The sequence below is a fragment of the Emys orbicularis genome, chromosome 12 (assembly GCF_028017835.1).
Source record: "Emys orbicularis isolate rEmyOrb1 chromosome 12, rEmyOrb1.hap1, whole genome shotgun sequence".
Lineage (NCBI taxonomy): Eukaryota > Metazoa > Chordata > Testudines > Emydidae > Emys > Emys orbicularis.
The window spans coordinates 53877704-53896892 of NC_088694.1; the positions used below are offsets into that span (position 1 = coordinate 53877704).

A 19189-nucleotide genomic window follows, 5' to 3' on the forward strand; every position below is an offset into this window, starting at 1 on the left:
TATCTTTGATTTCGTTCCAACCTTACAATGGGCTTAGGTGTGTCATGAGTGCTATGTAAGATGCTGCACTTTGGAACCAATGTATCCAAGGTAACTTCCTCTGGAAAAAGAAGCCAGTCAACACCTACTATTCTGGTCACTGTTCTGGTCACTGTATAGACACCCAATCAATAGAAGAATTAAATGGATATTCTTAGAGTCTAGTTCTGCTTGCTTTTGGTGAAAGACTGTCCTGGCTTATCTCTTCTACTGAATTGCTAAGAAATGGGCACATCCTGTTCTATTGGTTACCTGGCCTCCACTACCCTACCCTGGTCTGCTTCTTACCACACCTTGTATTGTTGTAGCAATGCTTAAAGACCCCAACGGAGATCAGCACCCCATTTCACAGGCCATTGTACATTACACAAAAAACAATCCAGGCCTTGTAGAGTAGATTTTAGAAATGGGTAGATGCCTTATAATGTGACATAAGATACTCAATCTATTGAATTTATTACAAGGAAGATTAGGAGTTGACTTGTTCATGATATACAAGTACCTTCCTGGGGAGAAAATACCAGATGGCAGAGTGTTTCTGAATCTAGTGGAGAAAGGCAGAAGAAGAACCAAGGGCTGGAAGTTGAAGCCAGACAAATTCAAATGAGAAATAAGACCTCTATTTTTAACATTGGAAAAAACTACCATGAGAAGTGGTGGATTCTCTCTCTCACTCGCTGTTTTCAAGTCTTGACCACATGCCTTTCTGGGATATTTTGATTTAGGGCAGGTCTACACTAGAAGCACTACATCGGCACAGCTGCACGTCTGGCGAAGATGCTCTATATCGATGGGAGAGTGCTCTCCCCCCAGCATAATTACTCCACCTCTGCAAGAGATGGAAGCAATGTCATCAGGAGAGCATCTCCCACTGACATAGTGCTGGGACGGATAGCACTTAGGTTGCTGTAACTTGCGTCACTCAGGGGGAGTCTTTTTCACACCCCCAAGTGACATAAATTAGATCAACTTAAGCAGTAGTATAGACCTGCCCTCAGTCAAACAAGTTATTGTGGTCAATACAGGTGTAACGGTGTGCGCTTCTGTGGTGTGTCCTGTACAGGAGAACAGATTACATGATTGAATGCGCCTTTCTGCCCTTAAAGGCTATGAATGTATCAATTTCTATGACAGAAATGCTGGAAGTGGAATGGGAAGAAATTATTTGTTTCCTCCTTGATTTGGCAGTGGATATTTTCAAAGGTACAGAGGGAGGGAGATGGGGGTGAAATCCCAGCTCCACTGAATTCAGAGTTTTACCATTGACATGTGTAAGCAGAATCTTACTCCAGGTGCTCAACTAGCAATAGGAGTTGGGTGCAAATTTTCCTTTGTCCCTTTGAAAACACCCTTGTCTTGCTTCAGAAAGTTTCCCCAATAGAAGGTGACTGAGAAGAGGAAGAACAGAAAATCTCTCCTTTGGGAAGCAGTGGATGATGTTCTGCAACAGCATCAATATTGCTCTCCTGGACAAAGGCTAAACACGTTCTTTTGTCCGGACATGTGTAAAGCTATAACATTTGATGTGGTTAAACAATAAACTTACTGCATATGTTGGTATTTGCAATACACTTCCTTCTTTTGGGTCTCCCGTCAGCTTCATCCCAAGATCTACTGCCTCTTTGGTTATTGGGTCTTTGGGCTCCTTGGTAGGTAACCCCCCATTCCAAAGAGGAAGGTTGGTGTTGGGGGGAAGGACTCAGTCTTTGGGGGAGGGGGGAATCGACATTTGTTCAATTCTGACTTCTTCCGTATTTACCTTGGCAAGTCACTTAGGCCCAGTTTTTAAAAGATATTTAGGTGTCGAATTCCTATTGATATAAAAGGAATAAAGACCCCTAACAATCTGGCCCTGAATCTGGGATTTTCCAAAAGAAACCAAAGAAATCCTAGGTGCCCACATCTCAATGGAATCCAATAAGTGCCGGATTCCCTTGGGCGCCTCTGAAATTCCCGAGCGTCACGTCTCGAGGCCACATTTTGAAAGATATTCAGGCACTTAAAAAGATCCAGAGGCAATATTCACATGCACACCACATCCCACTCTAGGTGTCCGGACACCTAAACCCTAGCTCACCTAGGGGCCCAATATGGTAAAGTGTGCTCAGATCTCACCTTCTGGATCAGGGCCCAGATTTTACATACCCAGGAAGTGACAAATTTCTGCGCTGAAGGTCTGTGGTTAGTATCCTGCCGTTACTCAAGCTGAGTAGTTCATTTCTATCGGTGGAAACAGAAGGATGTTCTTAGAGTTAAGAAAATCAGATGGTTGTCAGGGGAGCTGGTTTGAACCCAGATTTGCCTCAGAATCCTTGTGTGGCTTGGCTTAAGTTTCTTTACTTTGAATTATCAAAAGAAGTACAGTGCCCAAATCCACTGAAATCCAGTGGGTGATGGGTCACCGACTCCTCTCCAAATGCTAAGTATACCATTCTGTTTCTCAGTTCTCCATCTCAGAATGGCATTAGTGATTCATCCATTTAGCCTGAGATTCTCAAATCCATGGAGGTAATAGCATTAGAGCACCTGAGAAAGATGAATGGATTTATATTTATAGTGCCCTTTTTAAGGAAAGGCAACATCATTATCTCCGTTTTATAGATGGGGAACTGAGTCACCGACTGGTAAAGGTCTTTAGGTGGGCTCTGCTCAGTGCTGGAATGTCTAAGGACCAGAGTTTTTAAGAGATATTTAGGCACCTACATCTCATTTAAGTCAACAGTAGTTAGGCTCCTTGAGTACCTTTAAAACTCTGGCCCTTGTGATTTAGATGTGGCTAAGTCCACTTTCAGTCGTAACTTAGGCAGTTCAGAGCTTACGTCCCATTGACTATCTAATCTAATCATCTATCTATCTACGCCCATTCACCCCCTCTATCTAATCATCTATCTATCTATCTATCTATCTATCTATCTATCTATCTATCTATCTATCTATCTATCTATCTATCTATCTATCTATCTCCACACACCCATCTATCTATCTATCTATCTATCTATCTATCTATCTATCTATCTATCTATCTATCTATCTATCTATCTATCTATCTATCATACTCATTTGGGAGCCTCTGCTTGGTTCAGTTGCCTGAACAGAATTTCTCAAAGTGCCCATAGCTGGTAGGTATCCATCTCACAGGGAAGATGTTTGACTATCTGCAACCCACGACCTTACATCACCAACATGAGCAACAGAGTCTGCCTCCAGTCAGTGCTTGGTTGCTCGCTGGTGAGTTTACTACTGGTGTTTCCTACCATCCTTCTCTTGTTCGCTTGCTGTTTGGTGGCCCCAACATCATAAACCACTTCTACTGTGATACAGCCCCATTGCTCCAACTCTCCTGCACAGACACGGGGATCATTGAAGAAGTGGCCTTGGTGACAGCTGTACTTATGGCACATTGATGGTCACCATCGTCTCCACTGTCATGTGCAGCCCAACCTCCACAGGCAGGAAAAAGTCCTTTTCCCCCTGCTCTGCCCATCTCATGGTTGTGGGTATTGCACAGCAGATCATCTCCAGGTAAATCCCACCAGCTCTGCAGGGCAGGCAGGATTTTGACAAAGTTGTGTCCTTTCTGTACACTATGGCGACCCAGCTGTTTAACCCCTCCATCTATGCTCTGAGGAACAAACAAGTCAAAGGATGCCAATGGCAGGAGATTTTCTGAGTGCCTTAGGCTTCGAGACTGAAAACCCAAAGCCACAAGAATGAAGTGAACCCAGATGCTCATTGACTTCACACCAGGCTTCCCAATGGACTTAGGGGGCCAAGAGGGAAGTAGGCCTCGTCAGAGGAGTGAATTTGACTCAGGGTTACATTCTCTGCAGAAAGGACGGTATCTATACCTAATGGTTTGTCCATCACTTGGAGATTAAGCCCACATGGAAGAATCATTCACAGAGTCTGTCACTGGTTGGAGTCAGTGAAAGTGTAGCCTTTTTTAATGATTGATGCTATTGATTTGTTAAGAACTGTGCATCTCTCTTACTTCCTTTCCCTTACGCTATCCTGGGTGGCTTATTCGTCTCATTCTGCTACACCGTGTCATTTCACATGTAAAATCAGCTGTCAGTCTGAAAAATCTCTTTTCCTCCTTCAGCATTATTTCACACAGCTGGTCAAAGAACGGTCTTTCACCAAAGAAAAAGTTTTGTTTTTCCATGAACAATGCACTGCCTTCTTTAATATACTGCTTACTGAAATTGTTTACCAAAACCCATGTTTCAAAAAATAAATTCAACTACAAAAGAATCACCGCTAATTTTTTTAAAAATCACAGAAAATGGCCCATTTCAATCTCTACTCAACTAAAAGAACTTCAAAATCCTCAATATTTTTGTCAAAATACAGATTTTCATTTTCAGCCAGCTTTAGTATTTAGTAGAGCTACTTGAAATGAGTGGAATGAAAACATGTTGGTTTAAAATGACCTGTTTTTAATGAAAATATTCATGGTTTTATATAGATATGGCCTTAAACAATATAGAATGCCTTATGGAAATTATTAGTTTACTGAAAACATTTTTGATAATTTTCAGAAGGAAAATAATGATTTTTTTTAAGTATATAAAAACCAAAAAAACCAAATTAGGTCACTTTCAAAACATTTCCCAATAACAACATCAACATTCCCAAAATGCTTATTCAAAGCATATTTTTTTAATTTTTTTTCCCCCACCAGCTTTAGTATCGCACGATAACGCTGAGCTTGTATCTGGTGCTTTTCATCAGTAGCTCTCAAAGTGCTGTGTACAAAGGAAGCCAGTATCAGGGTTAGGGTTAGGGAGGTCAGTATCAGGGTTAGGGGCGGCTCTATGTATTTTGCCACCCCAAGCACGGCAGTGAGGCAGCCTTCAGCGGCATGCCTGCGGGAGGTCCATCAGTGCCGGGCCTTCGGCGTACCCGCCTCCGAATTGCCGCCAAATCCGCGGGACCAGCAGGCCTCCCGCAGGCATGCCGCTGAAAGCCGCCGGACTGCCGCCCTCATGGCAACCGGCAGGCTGCCCTCCACGGCTTGCCGCCCCAGGCACGCGCTTGGTATGCTGATGCCTGGAGCCGCCCCTGATCAGGGTTAGGGTCAGGGTTAGGGAGGTCAGTGTCAGCACCCCCACTTTACAGATGGGGAACCCTTGATGCAGAGCAGGAAGTGACTTTCCCAAGGTCACCTAGCAGGTCAGTGGAACTGCTCAATTTAAAAAAAAAAATTAAAGGTTGTTTTATTAAAATAATTTTGGGAGGGGATTATGAAAATATTTCATGTATATTAGGTTGTGGTTTTGTTCTTTTTTTTGTCAAACATTTGCTATAATGTTATGGATTTTTTTGTTTGTTTGTTTTTAGGAAGAAATGTCCCACGTGGGCGGATTATCCCGTAACTACCCACTGCAGGCTTGCTTGCCTCCTCGCCTGAAGCAGCTGGTTGCTGGAGACAGAAGACGCTGCTAGATAGGCCCTTGGTCTGATCCAGCCTCCCTAGTCTTACGTTGCTGCTCCAAAGCAAATGCTTGCAAACTAGAAGTAAGAGTAAGGCCGATTTGCCTCTCGGTTACACTACTGACAGAGTTACAGCTCCACTGATTCCTTTGGTGTTACCACTGGCTGACATCAGGATGAATGAAAGGGGAATCAGCTGCATTGACTCCAGCGGAGTTACTCCTGATTTACACCAGCGTGACAGAATAGGCCCCATTGACTCCAGTGGAGTGACTCCTGATTTACATCAGGTGAGCAAGAGGAGACTAGGTCCCATTGACTCCAGTGGAGTGACTCCTGAATAACACTGGAGTGAGTAAGAACATGAGCCCATCTAACCTGAACAGAATCACTCCTGGTTTAGGCTGAGGTGTAGTAAGAACAACAGAATAAGTCTAGCGAATGCTGTTTATTCTATGCAATGCTCCTGGACTCTGCTTCCTAACAACACACGATGACCATACAGCCTTCTACAGTGATCCTAAGGTCCCTGGTGGCCTGTACTGAAGAAATCTGTCCTCTTCATATAGAAAATGGCACTTGTGTTTCCTGCTAAGGATGATATGCCTTCATCTGAAGCTGGTTCCTCTAGCTTACTGTTAAGGCTGTATCCCCACTTTGAACTTTAGGGTACAAATGTAGGGGCCTGCATGAAAACTGCTAAGCTTATCTACCAGCTTAGCTCTGGTCCGCTGCCACCATCTTAAGAATTCCCTCCCTGGGAAGCCTTGAGAAACCTTTCACCAATTCCCTGGTGAATACAGATCCAAATTGCTTGGATCTTAAACAAGGAGAAATTGACCCTTCCCCCCTCCTTCCTTTCACCAACTCCTGGTGAATACAGATCCAAACCCCCTTTGGATCTTAAAACAAGGAGAAATCAATCAGGTTCTTAAAAAGAAGGCTTTTAATTAAAGCAAAAGGTAAAAATCATCTTTGCAAAATCAGTATGGAAAATAACTTTACAGGGTAATCAAACTTAAAGAGCTCAGAGGAATCCCCTCTGTCTTAGGTTCAAAGTATAGCAAACAAGATAAGCACTCTGGTAAAAGGTACATTTACAAGTTGAGAAAACAAAGTAAATCTAAGACGCCTTGCCTGGCTTTTACTTACAATTTTGAAATAAGAGAGACTTGTTTAGAAAGATGGGGAGAACCTGGATTGATGTCTGGTCCCTCTCAGTCCCAAGAGCGAACAACCCCTTAAACAAAGGACACACACAAAAGCCTTTCCCCCCCCAAGATTTGAAAGTATCTTGTCCCCTTATTGGTCCTTGGGGTCAGGTGTCAGCCAGGTTACCCGAGCTTCTTAACCCTTTACAGGTAAAAGGATTTGGAGTCTCTGGCTAGGAGGGATTCCATAGCACTGTACACAGGAGAGCTGTCACCCTTCCCTTTATAGTTATGACACGCCCCCCAAATCACAGATAGTGTTGGACGTCCGGTTCCACACTGGCTGTGATTTCTTCCTGGAGCTCTAGGAGAAAACAGAGTTAATAAAACACATGTACCTTTAGACATACTACTGATTATATAAAAACTAACAATATGTTTTATTTTAAGAACAATTGTTAACCAGTTAACTCTGGGAAACTTTCCCGGGAGAGTGCATCAGCCACTTTGTTAGAAGCTCCCGAAATGTGTTGTATTTTAAAATCAAAATTTTGGAGAGCTAAACTTCACCGAAGAAGTTTTTTGTTATTTTCCTTGGTGGTATTAAGCCACTGTAGCGCAGCATGGTCTGTTTGTAGTTGGAAACGTCGTCCCCAAACATATGGGCGTAGCTTTTCCAGCGCACACACAATGGCTTAGCATTCCTTTTCGCTGATTGACCAGTGGCTTTTCCTCTCAGACAGTTTCTTGCTGAGAAACACGACAGGATGGAATTTTTGATCCGGTCCTTCCTGCATTAAAACTGCTCCCACGCCTCGCTTGGAAGCATCTGTGGTTACTAGGAACGGTTTGTCAAAGTCTGGGGCCCTTAGCACAGGGTCAGACATGAGTGTTGCCTTAAGCTGGTTAAAGGCCTTTTGACACTTATCAGTTCACTGAACTGCATTTGGCTGTTTCTTTCTGGTTAGGTCTGTCAGCGGGGCGGCGATTTGGCTGTAGTGTGGTACAAATCGCCTATAATATCCGGCCAAGCCTAAGAAGGATTGGACCTGTTTTTTTGACTTTGGAACCGGCCACTTTTGGATAGCATCCACTTTGGCCTGTAGGGGATTTATAGTTCCTTGACCCACCTGGTGCCCCAGGTACGTCACTCTGTTTTGGCCTATTTGACACTTTTTAGCCTTAACAGTTAGTCCTGCCTGCCGGATGCGCTTGAAGACTTTTTTCAGGTGCTCCAGGTGTTCTGTTCATGAATCAGAAAAAATGGCCACATCATCGAGGTAGGCAACTGCAGATTCTCCCAATCCTGCTAGGAGACCATCTACAAGTCTTTGGAAGGTGGCGGGTGCATTTCGCAACCCGAAAGGGAGTACATTGAATTCATACACCCCTGCCTGGGTGACGAAGGCTGACCTTTCCTTAGCGGGTTCATCTAGTGGTACTTGCCAGTACCCTTTGGTTAAGTCTAAAATAGAGATGAATTGGGCATGTCCCAATTTTTCCAATAGCTCATTTGTGCGTGGCATTGGATAGTTGTCAGGACGAGTTACAGCATTTAGCTTACGGTAGTCCACGCAAAAGTGTATTTCCCCATTTGGTTTGGGAACTAGAACCACTGGAGATGCCCATGCACTGGTAGAGGGGCGGATTATACCCATCTGTAGCATGTCCTGGATCTTCCTTTGGATAGCCGCTTGGGCATGAGGTGACTCCCGGTAGGGTGGGGTTCTAATTGGGTGAGCATTACCTGTGTCAATGGAGTGGTATGCCCGTTCGGTTCGTCCTGGAGTGGCTGAGAAAATCGGTGCAAAGCTTGTGCACAGCTCCTTTATCTGCTGTTGCTGCAGACGTCCCAGGGTCGTGGAGAGGTTCACCTCTTCCACGCCACCATTCCTTTTTCCTTCATAGTAGACACCTGCAGGCCACTCCGCGTCATCAGTTTCCTGGGCTGTAAACTGGCAAACGTTTAATTCTCTAGAATAAAAGGGCTTAAGAGAATTAACATGGTATACCTTAGGCTTTATGTTGGAGGTGGGGGAGGCTATGAGATAGTTAACAGCTCCTAGGCGCTCCTGGACCGTGAATGGTCCTTCCCACGACGCTTCCATTTTATGGGCCTGGAGCGCCTTTAAGACCATGACTTGGTCTCCTACTTTGAAGGACCGTTCTCTGGAATGTTTATCATACCAGGCCTTTTGCTCTTCCTGAGCATCCTTTAGGTTTTCTTTAGCAAGGGCTAAAGAGTGTCGGAGGGTGTTTTGTAGGTTGCTTACAAAGTCTAGAATGTTAGTTCCTGGAGAAGGCGTAAACCCCTCCCATTGCTGCTTCACCAACTGTAATGGCCCCTTAACCTTGCGGCCATACACAAGTTCAAATGGTGAAAACCCTAAACTGGGATGTGGTACAGCCCTGTAGGCAAAAAGCAACTGCTGCAACACTAGGTCCCAATCATTGGAGTGTTCATTTACGAATTTACGTATCATGGCCCCCAAAGTTCCATTAAACCTCTCCACCAGACCATTGGTTTGATGGTGATGAGGGGTGGCAACCAAGTGATTCACCCCATGAGCTTTCCACAGGTTTTTCATGTTCCCTGCCAGGAGATTAGTTCCCGAATCTGTAAGTATGTCGGAGGGCCACCCTACCCTGGCAAAAATGTTTGCTAATGCCTGGCACACACTTTTAGCCTTGGTGTTGCTTAAGGGTACAGCTTCCGGCCATCGGGTAGCAAAATCCATGAAAGTCAGTACGTACTGCTTTCCTCTGGGTGTCTTCTTTGGGAAAGGACCCAGAATATCCACAGCTACTCGCTGAAATGGGACCTTAATTATGGGTAGGGGCTGGAGAGGGGCTTTAACCTGGTCTTGGGGCTTTCCCACTCGTTGGCACACCTCACAAGACCGGACATAATTAGCAACGTCCTTGCCCATTCCCTCCCAGTGGAAGGACTTCCCCAACCGGTCTTTGGTTCTGTTCACCCCAGAATGGCCACTGGGATGATTATGGGCTAAGCTCAAGAGTTTTACCCGATACTTAGTGGGAACTACCAGCTGTCTTTGAGGATGCCAGTCTTCCTGGTGCCCACCAGAAAGAGTCTCCTTGTATAAAAGTCCTTTTTCTACAACCAACCGGGATCGGTTAGAAGAGCTGAGAGGCGGTGGGGTGCTCCGTGCCGCTGCCCAAGCTTTTTGAAGGCTGTCATCTGCTTCCTGCTCGGCCTGGAACTGTTCCCTTGATGCTGGAGACATCAGTTCCTCCTTGGACTGTGGACTGAGGCTTGGTCCCTCTGGAAGCGATGCAGGTGCTGGGGCTGTTTTCATTGACTGTGAACCGCTGTCCGCTGGTGCACTATGTGGTATTTCAGGCTCTGGCTGAGCCTCTTGGGTAGGGTTATCTGCTGCTTCTGCCAGTTCAGGCTCGCTGGTGTCCTCTGGCATTGGAGTTGTAGACGGGCTTGCAAGCGCTGGACTCAGTGCTGACAATGGTCCTGGTGCTGGTTGCGTTGCCAGTTCCGGTTCTGGGACTGGCTTTGGCTGGGTCTCTGGGATTGGATCCACTACGGCTGTTGCAGTCGTTGGCAGGGGATCCGGTTTTACCACCTGTGTTTGGGTCTCCGGTAACACAGACGGGGCCCTGGGGGACGGCTCAGGAACAGGGATGGGGGTGAAAGCTTGCTTAGCCTGGCTGCGGGTGACTATTCCCACCCTCTTGGCTAGCTTCACGTGGTTGGCCAAGTCTTCCCCCAGCAGCATGGGAATGGGATAATTGTCATAGACTGCAAAAGTCCACATTCCTGACCAGCCCTTGTACTGGACATGCAACTGGGCTGTAGGCAAGGTTACAGACTGTGACACGAAGGGTTGAATTGTCACTGTAGCCTTAGGGTTGATGAGTTTGGGGTCCACTAGGGATTGGTGGATAGTTGACACTTGTGCCCCAGTGTCCCTCCAAGCGATAACCTTCTTTCCGCCCACTCTCAAGGTTTCCCTTTGCTCCGAGGGTATGAGAGAGGCATCTGGGTCTGGGGTTCTTTGGTGTGATTGGGGTGTAATGAACTGTAATCGGTTGGGATTCTTGGGGCAGTGAGCCTTTATATGCCCCAGTTCATTACATTTAAAACATCGCCCTGCTAAGGTATCACCGGGGCGATGTTGGTTGATGGAGACTGGTGTGGTGGGGTGAGAAGGCGTCTGGGGTTTCCCTTGGGATGTGGGTGGGGCCTTGGGTTGTCCCCGGTGATAAGGTTTTGTTTCAGCTTGCCCCTTCTGATATTCGCTGTAACTGCTACTAGCTTTTTTCTTTTCTGTCACCTCCACCCATTTGGCTCCAATCTCCCCCGCCTCGGTTACAGTTTTGGGCTTCCCATCTAGGATGTACCTTTCTATTTCCTCAGGAACACCCTCTAAAAACTGCTCCATTTGCAATAGGAAGGGCAACTCTTCCGTAGATTTAACATTTGCTCCTGATATCCAGGCATCCCAATTTTTCCCAATGTGGTAGGCATGTCGGGTAAATGACACATCAGGTTTTCACCTTAGGGCTCTGAACCGCCGACGGGCATGCTCAGGTGTTAGCCCCATTCTGATTCTGGCCTTGTTTTTAAAAAGTTCATAACTGTTCATGTGTTCCTTAGGCATTTCAGCCGCCACCTCTGCTAAGGGTCCACTGAGCTGCGGCCTCAGCTCTACCATGTACTGGGTTGGAGGGATGTCGTATCCAAGGCAGGCCCTTTCAAAATTTTCTAAGAAGGCCTCAGTATTATCGCCTGCCTTGTAGGTGGGGAATTTCCTGGGATGGGAAGTGGTACCTGGAGAGGAGTTGTTAGGATGGTCTGATGCACCCTGCCTAGTTTTTGCTGCTTCCAGTTCCATCTCTTTTTTTTTTAGCTCCATCTTTTTTTTATGGGCCTCCTGTTTGGCTTTTTTTTCTTTTTTTTTTAGCTTCATCTCTTTTTTATGGGCCTCCTGTTTGGCTTTTTTCAGCTTCATTTCTCTTTTGTGGGCCTCCTCTTTGGCTTTCTCTTCTCTGTCTCTCAGCTCCATCTCACTCTTGTGGGCCCCCTCTTTGGCTTTTTCTTCTTTGTCTCTTAGCTCTATCTCTTTTTTTTCCAGCTCCATAGCTCTCTTGTGGGCCTCCTCTTTAGCTTTTTCTTTTTTGGTAGTCATTTTCCTGTTTTTTTTGTGCTGGGTCACACCCCTCTGCAGTTGACTGAAACTGGGATGTACTTAGCTCAGGCTCCTGCTGAGTGCTGCTGAGTTAACAGAGAGTTTCTAACTAGCTACTTCCGAGGATATAAAAAAGAAAAAAAACACAATTCAGCTTGTAAATTATTTTTACCAGTTGTTTGCTCATTAATTGAACCCTTCTTTTAACAAAGGACCTTGTTAAAAAAAACTTAACACCTCTGCCTTCAGGCAAGGAGAGATAAGATATGCATCTACCTTCAGCTCTGCTTTCTAAGCAGCTAGAAGGAAAAAAAATTTTTACTGGCTTTTGGGTTTAAAACGATCCCACCGCTGCCACCATGTCAAGGCTGTATCCCCACTTTGAACTTTAGGGTACAAATGTAGGGGCCTGCATGAAAACTGCTAAGCTTATCTACCAGCTTAGCTCTGGTCCGCTGCCACCATCTTAAGAATTCCCTCCCTGGGAAGCCTTGAGAAACCTTTCACCAATTCCCTGGTGAATACAGATCCAAACTGCTTGGATCTTAAACAAGGAGAAATTGACCCTTCCCCCCTCCTTCCTTTCACCAACTCCTGGTGAATACAGATCCAAACCCCCTTTGGATCTTAAAACAAGGAGAAATCAATCAGGTTCTTAAAAAGAAGGCTTTTAATTAAAGCAAAAGGTAAAAATCATCTCTGCAAAATCAGTATGGAAAATAACTTTACAGGGTAATCAAACTTAAAGAGCTCAGAGGAATCCCCTCTGTCTTAGGTTCAAAGTATAGCAAACAAGATAAGCACTCTGGTAAAAGGTACATTTACAAGTTGAGAAAACAAAGTAAATCTAAGACGCCTTGCCTGGCTTTTACTTACAATTTTGAAATAAGAGAGACTTGTTTAGAAAGATGGGGAGAACCTGGATTGATGTCTGGTCCCTCTCAGTCCCAAGAGCGAACAACCCCCTAAACAAAGGACACACACAAAAGCCTTTCCCCCCCCAAGATTTGAAAGTATCTTGTCCCCTTATTGGTCCTTGGGGTCAGGTGTCAGCCAGGTTACCCGAGCTTCTTAACCCTTTACAGGTAAAAGGATTTGGAGTCTCTGGCTAGGAGGGATTCCATAGCACTGTACACAGGAGAGCTGTCACCCTTCCCTTTATAGTTATGACACTTACCCAGCACATAAGAGGATCTAATCACTTCCGTCTTCTCAGGGGAACAATTTAAAAGAACATCACTGAGTTGTAATCATTAGCCAAGAGCCCAGGGAATAGACCTGGGAATCCTACTAACCCACTAATCATTCTTAACCTCCGGGCTGGGCGCCCGCATACCCCGACATCCAGATGAGAGGCTATTTCTGAGCTATTTGACCCCATTGCCAAAGGATTATGTGACCCTCTGCTGGTGTAGATCAGCATAACGCCACCATCTTCAGGGCTGCTGCACTGATTTACGCCAGCCGGGGATCTGGCCCCATTGACAGACAGATTGAATGACTTTCCCAAGGTGACAAAGGAAGCTGATGGGATATTCGGGAAAAATTGTCTGAGTCTGAGGTCTGGTCCACACACACAAAACTTCATTGGAGAAGCACCGATATGGCTTGGTTCTGGTGTACAAGTTCCATCAGAGGGAACAAATACCAGATACCACAAGGGCTCTGTCACCCGCTGGAGAAAGGCATGAGAAGAACCATTGCCTGCATGTTACAGCCAGACAAACTCAAATCAGAACTAGGGCACAATGCTTTTCACACTGGGACAAACTACCAAAGGTGGTGGTGGATTCTCCATCTCCTGATGAGACTGGGTGACTTTCTGGAAGATGCTTTAGTCAAATGCAAGTTATTGGGCTCAATACAGGAGTAAGTGGAAACAATTCTACGGCTTTTGTTACCAAGGAAGCCAGACTGGGTGATCGAATGGTCCCTTCTAGGCTTAGAATCTGCTATGAATCTGTTGCTAGAGCTATGGTGGTGTGGAGAGTACAGGCACTACTCACCTAACTATAAGCCGCAGTGAAAAGCTGTGGGGAGGCAGTGAGACACTACAGCACGGAAAATAGCAGTGTAGAGTGGGAAACATGACTTGGGCATCTAGAGAGCTGTGTCGGGTACATACCCTGGGGTTCATGCATGTAGGAAACTCTTTTCTACTCACACAAGCCATGCCTCGCCATCTACACGGCTATTTATATCCAGTCCAGCTGGACACGCAGTGTCTGCACTGTCCGTGCTGCCATAAGTGTAGACGGACCCAATGACTGCACTTTGCACACCCTACTCTGAAAGCACAATCTCACTAATCAAGAATTAGTGATGCTACAGTGCGGATTGGCCTGTCCAGAGCTGCCTATCTGCATTGTGAAGTACTGCTCACAGTGCTTGTCCACCCATCCCAAAAAGAATACTATCGAATGGAGGGGCATGGGAAAACTCTCATATGATGACAGATTGGAAAGTCTGGGATTGTTAACCACAGATAGGAGACAGAGAAGAGGGGATATAGATAAGTTAATGGAGGATAGGTCCATCAATGGCAATTAGCTAGGATGGGCAGGGATGGTGTCCCTAGCCTCTGTTTGCCAGAAGCTGGGAATGAGCGACAGGGGATAGATCACTTGATGATTCCCTGTTCTGTTCATTCCCTCTGGGGCACCTGGCATTGGCCACTGTCAGAAGACAGGATACTGGGCTAGATGGACCTTTGGTCTGACCCAATATGGCCACTCTCATGTTCTCTTATGTTCTTATGACATGATGAAAGGCAATAAAATAGTGACGGTAAATCAGGTATTTCTGTTCTCACTGTCTCTTAACAAAAGCAGAAGGGGGATGTCAATGAGATTGAAAAGTGGCAAATGCAGAAACTGACAAAAGGGAATGCTTGTTCATACAACACAGTTAGACTATGGAACTCATTACCACAGGATATTAGAGGCCAAGAAGGTACAGAAGTAAAAGTGTGAAATTTAATGCCCTGGGATATACAGGAGAGGTCAGACTAGATGACCTAATTGTCTGGTCTGGCCTTAAATTATACCAAAAATGAATTTAGCAAGATTCAAAGAGGGACTGGATATTTATATCGACGACAAAAATATCCAAAGTTAGAATAGTTAATGGTAAAAAGGGCAGTTTTAGTTTTGGCAGGGATATAAAAATTCCTGCTTTCACCCTCTAAGTAACAGAGTCCTTCCTGAGGAGCAAGTTATCCCACATCTGGCTGCTGTGAGGTTTCTCACACCTCCCTCTGAAACATCTGGTGATGGCCACAATCAGAGACAGGATACTGGGCTAGATGGACGATGGGTCTGACCCATGGATCTGGTCATTCCTATGCTACACTTCTCTTTCTGCAAGTAGCAGCACAAGTCAGGAATAATCCGCCCACGCTATGAAATACAAGTGCTTTGCTGTGGCTAAAAGTCTCCCTCAAGACTTTCTTGACCATGTCGTTCCATAAGGTGTAGATAAAAGGACTTAGCAGTGGGTTAACGATGCTGCTGAGCACCGCAGGGATCTTGCGCGTCTCCAAGGTGGACTTCTGTGACGGCGTCACATACATGAAGATGGAGATACTGCAGGACATGAGAAACAGGGTCAGGTGGGGGGCACAGGTGCTGAAGGCCTTATTCCGGCCAGTGCTGGTTGGGATGCGCAGGATGGTGGAGATGATGAAGACATAGGAGATAATCGTTAGGGTTAATGAGCAGAGGATGACAAGAGAAGATAACATGAAGTCTATCAGCTCAATCAGATGCGTGTCAGTGCAGGAGAGCTCCAGCAAGGGGCCAGAATCACCAAAAAAATGGTCAATGACATTGGAACGGCAGTAGGACAACCTGGAAATCATCATGGTTGGGAAGAGGATGGAGAGAAACCCACCCAGCCAACAGGCCATCATCATCTGGACACAGACACGGCTATTCATGAGGGTGGGGTAGTGCAGCGGGCTGCATATGGCAGCATATCGGTCATAGGACATGGAGGTCAAGAGGAAGAACTCCACCGTGCCCAGGAAGAAGTAGAAGTAGGACTGGGCCATGCAGCCAGCAAAGGAGATGGATTTATCTCCAGAAAGGAGGTTCTGCAGCATCTTGGGCACGGTCACCGAGGTAAAAAATAGGTCCAATGCCGAGAGGTTACAGAGGAAGAAGTACATGGGGGTGTGTAGGCGGCCGTCAGCGTAGACAATGCAGAGAATGACCATGTTGCTGAATAACGTCAAAAGATACAAGTATAGCAGCACCACAGAGAGCAGGATCTCTGTCTCTTGTTGGATGGGAAACCCCAAGAGGATGAATTCTTCCACAGTTGAAGTGTGGTTCTCCATTCCCCATTGACCTATTGGGATAAGGAAACAATTATACAGTAGGGTTTGTCAAATCTTGGGGCCAGATCATAACTCTCAAATGTCCTTCATGTCTGGGGGCATCTCTACATCTGGGTGAAATTCTACTGTCAGAAATTTTCAAAAAACAAAACGAAAAAGCCCCAGAAAACTGGTTTTTGACTAAAAGAAAATGGTGGTGGTAAGCGTCCATGGGCCACACTTGCAAAGGAATTCAGGCACCAAAAGATGCAGCTATGTGTCTAGTGGGATTTTCAAAAGCGTCTACATAGGTTAGGGATAGATTTTTAAAGGTATTTTAAAAGGATTTTCAAAAGCACATAGTTACCTAAATCCCATTGAAATCAATAGACATTATATGCCTAATATGTTTAGGCACTTAGAAAAAAATCCCACCAACCACCTATCTTCATCTTTAGATGCTTAAAAACCTTTGAAAAGCTGGCCCTACATTTCTATTTTGCTCATATATATATCACCAGAAAAGCAACATATGAAAATTGAATATTTTCCACATTTGAACCAAACAATTTTCAGTTTCTGGCAGTTTTCTGGGGGGAAAATGGTCTCTGAAAAGTTTGGGGTGAACATTTTAAGTTTCCGAGTTTTTGAACAAAATACATTTTCCTTAACCAGAAAAAACACCCAAATTTTATGACCAGCTCTAAATCTAATGATTTTTACTCACAGTAACTTACATTCAACACAGATTGGATATTTCTCCTCTCACTTAAATTGTGCAAAATGATTAACATCAGAAATGTAGACAATCATGAATCAGAGGTTCATCAATTCCTAGATTCTAAGGACATATAGGACCAGAATGATCATCTAGTCTAACCTGCTGTGTACAACAGTCCAAAGGACCTCGCTCATGAATCCCTTCACCAAATGTATAGCTTCTTCTTGCACCACAGCACTGATGTTTGGAAACAGACATCCAACCCTGGTGAGAGAAAGGGTCCATTACAAAGGAATCCCACATCATCAAGTTCCCTGATTGAATAATTTGTGAGTCACTCATCTGCGGTGTTTGTCACACATTGTGTTTCTTGTCTGGGCCTCAGCGGGTTGAGAGGTGAGGATGTGATGTGATCCTCAGCCGATAAAAACGTGCATGGATTCAATGGAGCTACATCCCTTCAAAACCAGCTGTTGATCTGGCCTACTGACTTCAGCTCAGCCATAGAGATGTATACCCGCAGGGAAACCAGACCAATGACTAGTGTGATGTTGCTTGCATTAGTTTCTGGGGTGACCAAACTGCGATGTTGATTATAATTAATTGTATTGAGACACAGTGCTGCTGCCGGGGACCTAATGTGCTAGACGCTGTACAACACCAATAAATAATAGCAATACCTGGCGCTAATCTCAAAAGGCTTCACAAAGGAGGGCCGTATTGTTACCCCTGTGAGACAGATGGGGAAACTGAGGCAGGCAGAAAAGAAGAGCAACACAAAACAAAACATGGTCCCAATATCAAATCATTTACACTCTAAGTAGCCAAATGTATTTAGGTACCTAAAGAAGTATATAGGTGCCTGGTAGCATTCTCAAGAGTGACTAGGTGCCTAACTCTCATTGAAATCTATGGGAGTTGGGCACTTTGGAAAAGCCCACTAGATGCCTAGATGCATCTTTACACACTTTAACAAATCTGGCCTTAAGTATCTAAGTAAGCCTGATTTTCAGAAAATACTGAGGACATGCTCTCTGCTGATCAGGCTCCTTTAAGATGTCATAAGCAGGCCAAAAGATGAGGCACCCAAAATGAACAGATGCTTTTGAAAATTTAGACTACGGAGATGAAGATTTTCAAAGGTGACCAAGGGAGTTAGGTGTCCAATTCCCAATGACTTTCAATGGATTTGAGTGTCTAACTCCTTGAGGCTCATCTGAAAATGCCAGTCTAGACACATGAACAACATTACACTGAGTACACTAGTGTAAACATACTCACTTTCTTAGATACGAGCAGTACAGAACTCCAGTTGTTACCTGGCGTTCTTTCAACCCAAAGCTCTTGGTAACTTTTACTTTGTGCGAGGAGGTGTCAGGAAATAAATCAGGGGAGACACGGCCGGCCGACCAATAGCTGGCTGGCACAAACAGGACAACACAAGAGTGCTTTCACTTAAAGCTAAACTTTACTAGTCTCAAGGACTTACACACGTCCGCAGCAGGTTAGTAAAACACCCCCAACCCTTGATAATTACCAAAGCTGAGTGTGGCTCTCGAGTGACACAGCGGCAGGCTTCCGGTGGCCAAATCTTCTGTCTGCCGGTGGGGACCGCAAGATGTATCCAGAGGGCAAGTCCAAAAAGAGTCCCCAAACGAATCCAACTATCTCAAGCTTTTTCCCCTTATTTATACATTAGTAATAGAATCACATGTCCCTTAAAGAAACCTTGTTAAGTAAGCAGTTTCAATGATCAAGCAAGAGGTGTGGGTTTTTCCAGAGTGTGCAGCCTTGAGACCCCAATAGACATTCCTGGGGCATATCCTACTCTTTTAAAATGCATGTATCAGCAACTTCAACATAATTCTTATCAGGAAGGACACGGGGTCAAGTTGCCCTTTTTGTGGCACCCCAAAACCCCCTCCCCTCCTGCCTTGGTCAAGCTGAGATTGCTGAATGGCCAATTTACAGCTTGCTGACTAGGCCGCCTTTAACAATAAGCCATAGTGGTTTCAGGCACTTTACTGGTTTGCCAAAGTCTCCCCGTACACAGTCACCTTCTCCTCTGCATCACGCTACATAGATCAGAATAAGTTACTCATTATTTTTAGCCATCTTTGAGTGATGCAAACAAAAAAAATAAGCATCTAATATTTTATTGAAAAAAAAATCTCATTGAATCCATTGAATAAATTGTTATACAATATGTCTGTGCCTTTTCCTCCAAGCTGAAAGAATAGTGAGGAAAAAATGCATTCATTGAACAACAGATCATAAATTTCACTGAGCAAATTCTCAGATTAAAATTTCGTAAACAAGTCTTGCCCAAGCTGGGTAAATGAAATCTTGGAACCTCTAC

The 19189-nt window shown here is 44.9% G+C and overlaps 1 protein-coding gene across 1 annotated transcript; it reads right to left on the minus strand.

Annotated features, from left to right (window-relative positions):
- Positions 1-15131: 15131 nt before the first annotated feature.
- On the minus strand, positions 15132-16130 carry LOC135886423 (olfactory receptor 6J1-like). The gene has a single exon (XM_065414175.1). The coding sequence runs from the start codon at positions 16128-16130 to the stop codon at positions 15132-15134; it is 999 nt and encodes a 332-aa protein (XP_065270247.1).
- Positions 16131-19189: the final 3059 nt, after the last annotated feature.

What these genes read in the sequence shown, in the direction of transcription:
- LOC135886423 (XM_065414175.1), bottom strand. Translation starts at nt 16,130, where the DNA reads ATGGAGAACCACACTTCAACTGTGGAAGAATTCATCCTCTTGGGGTTT.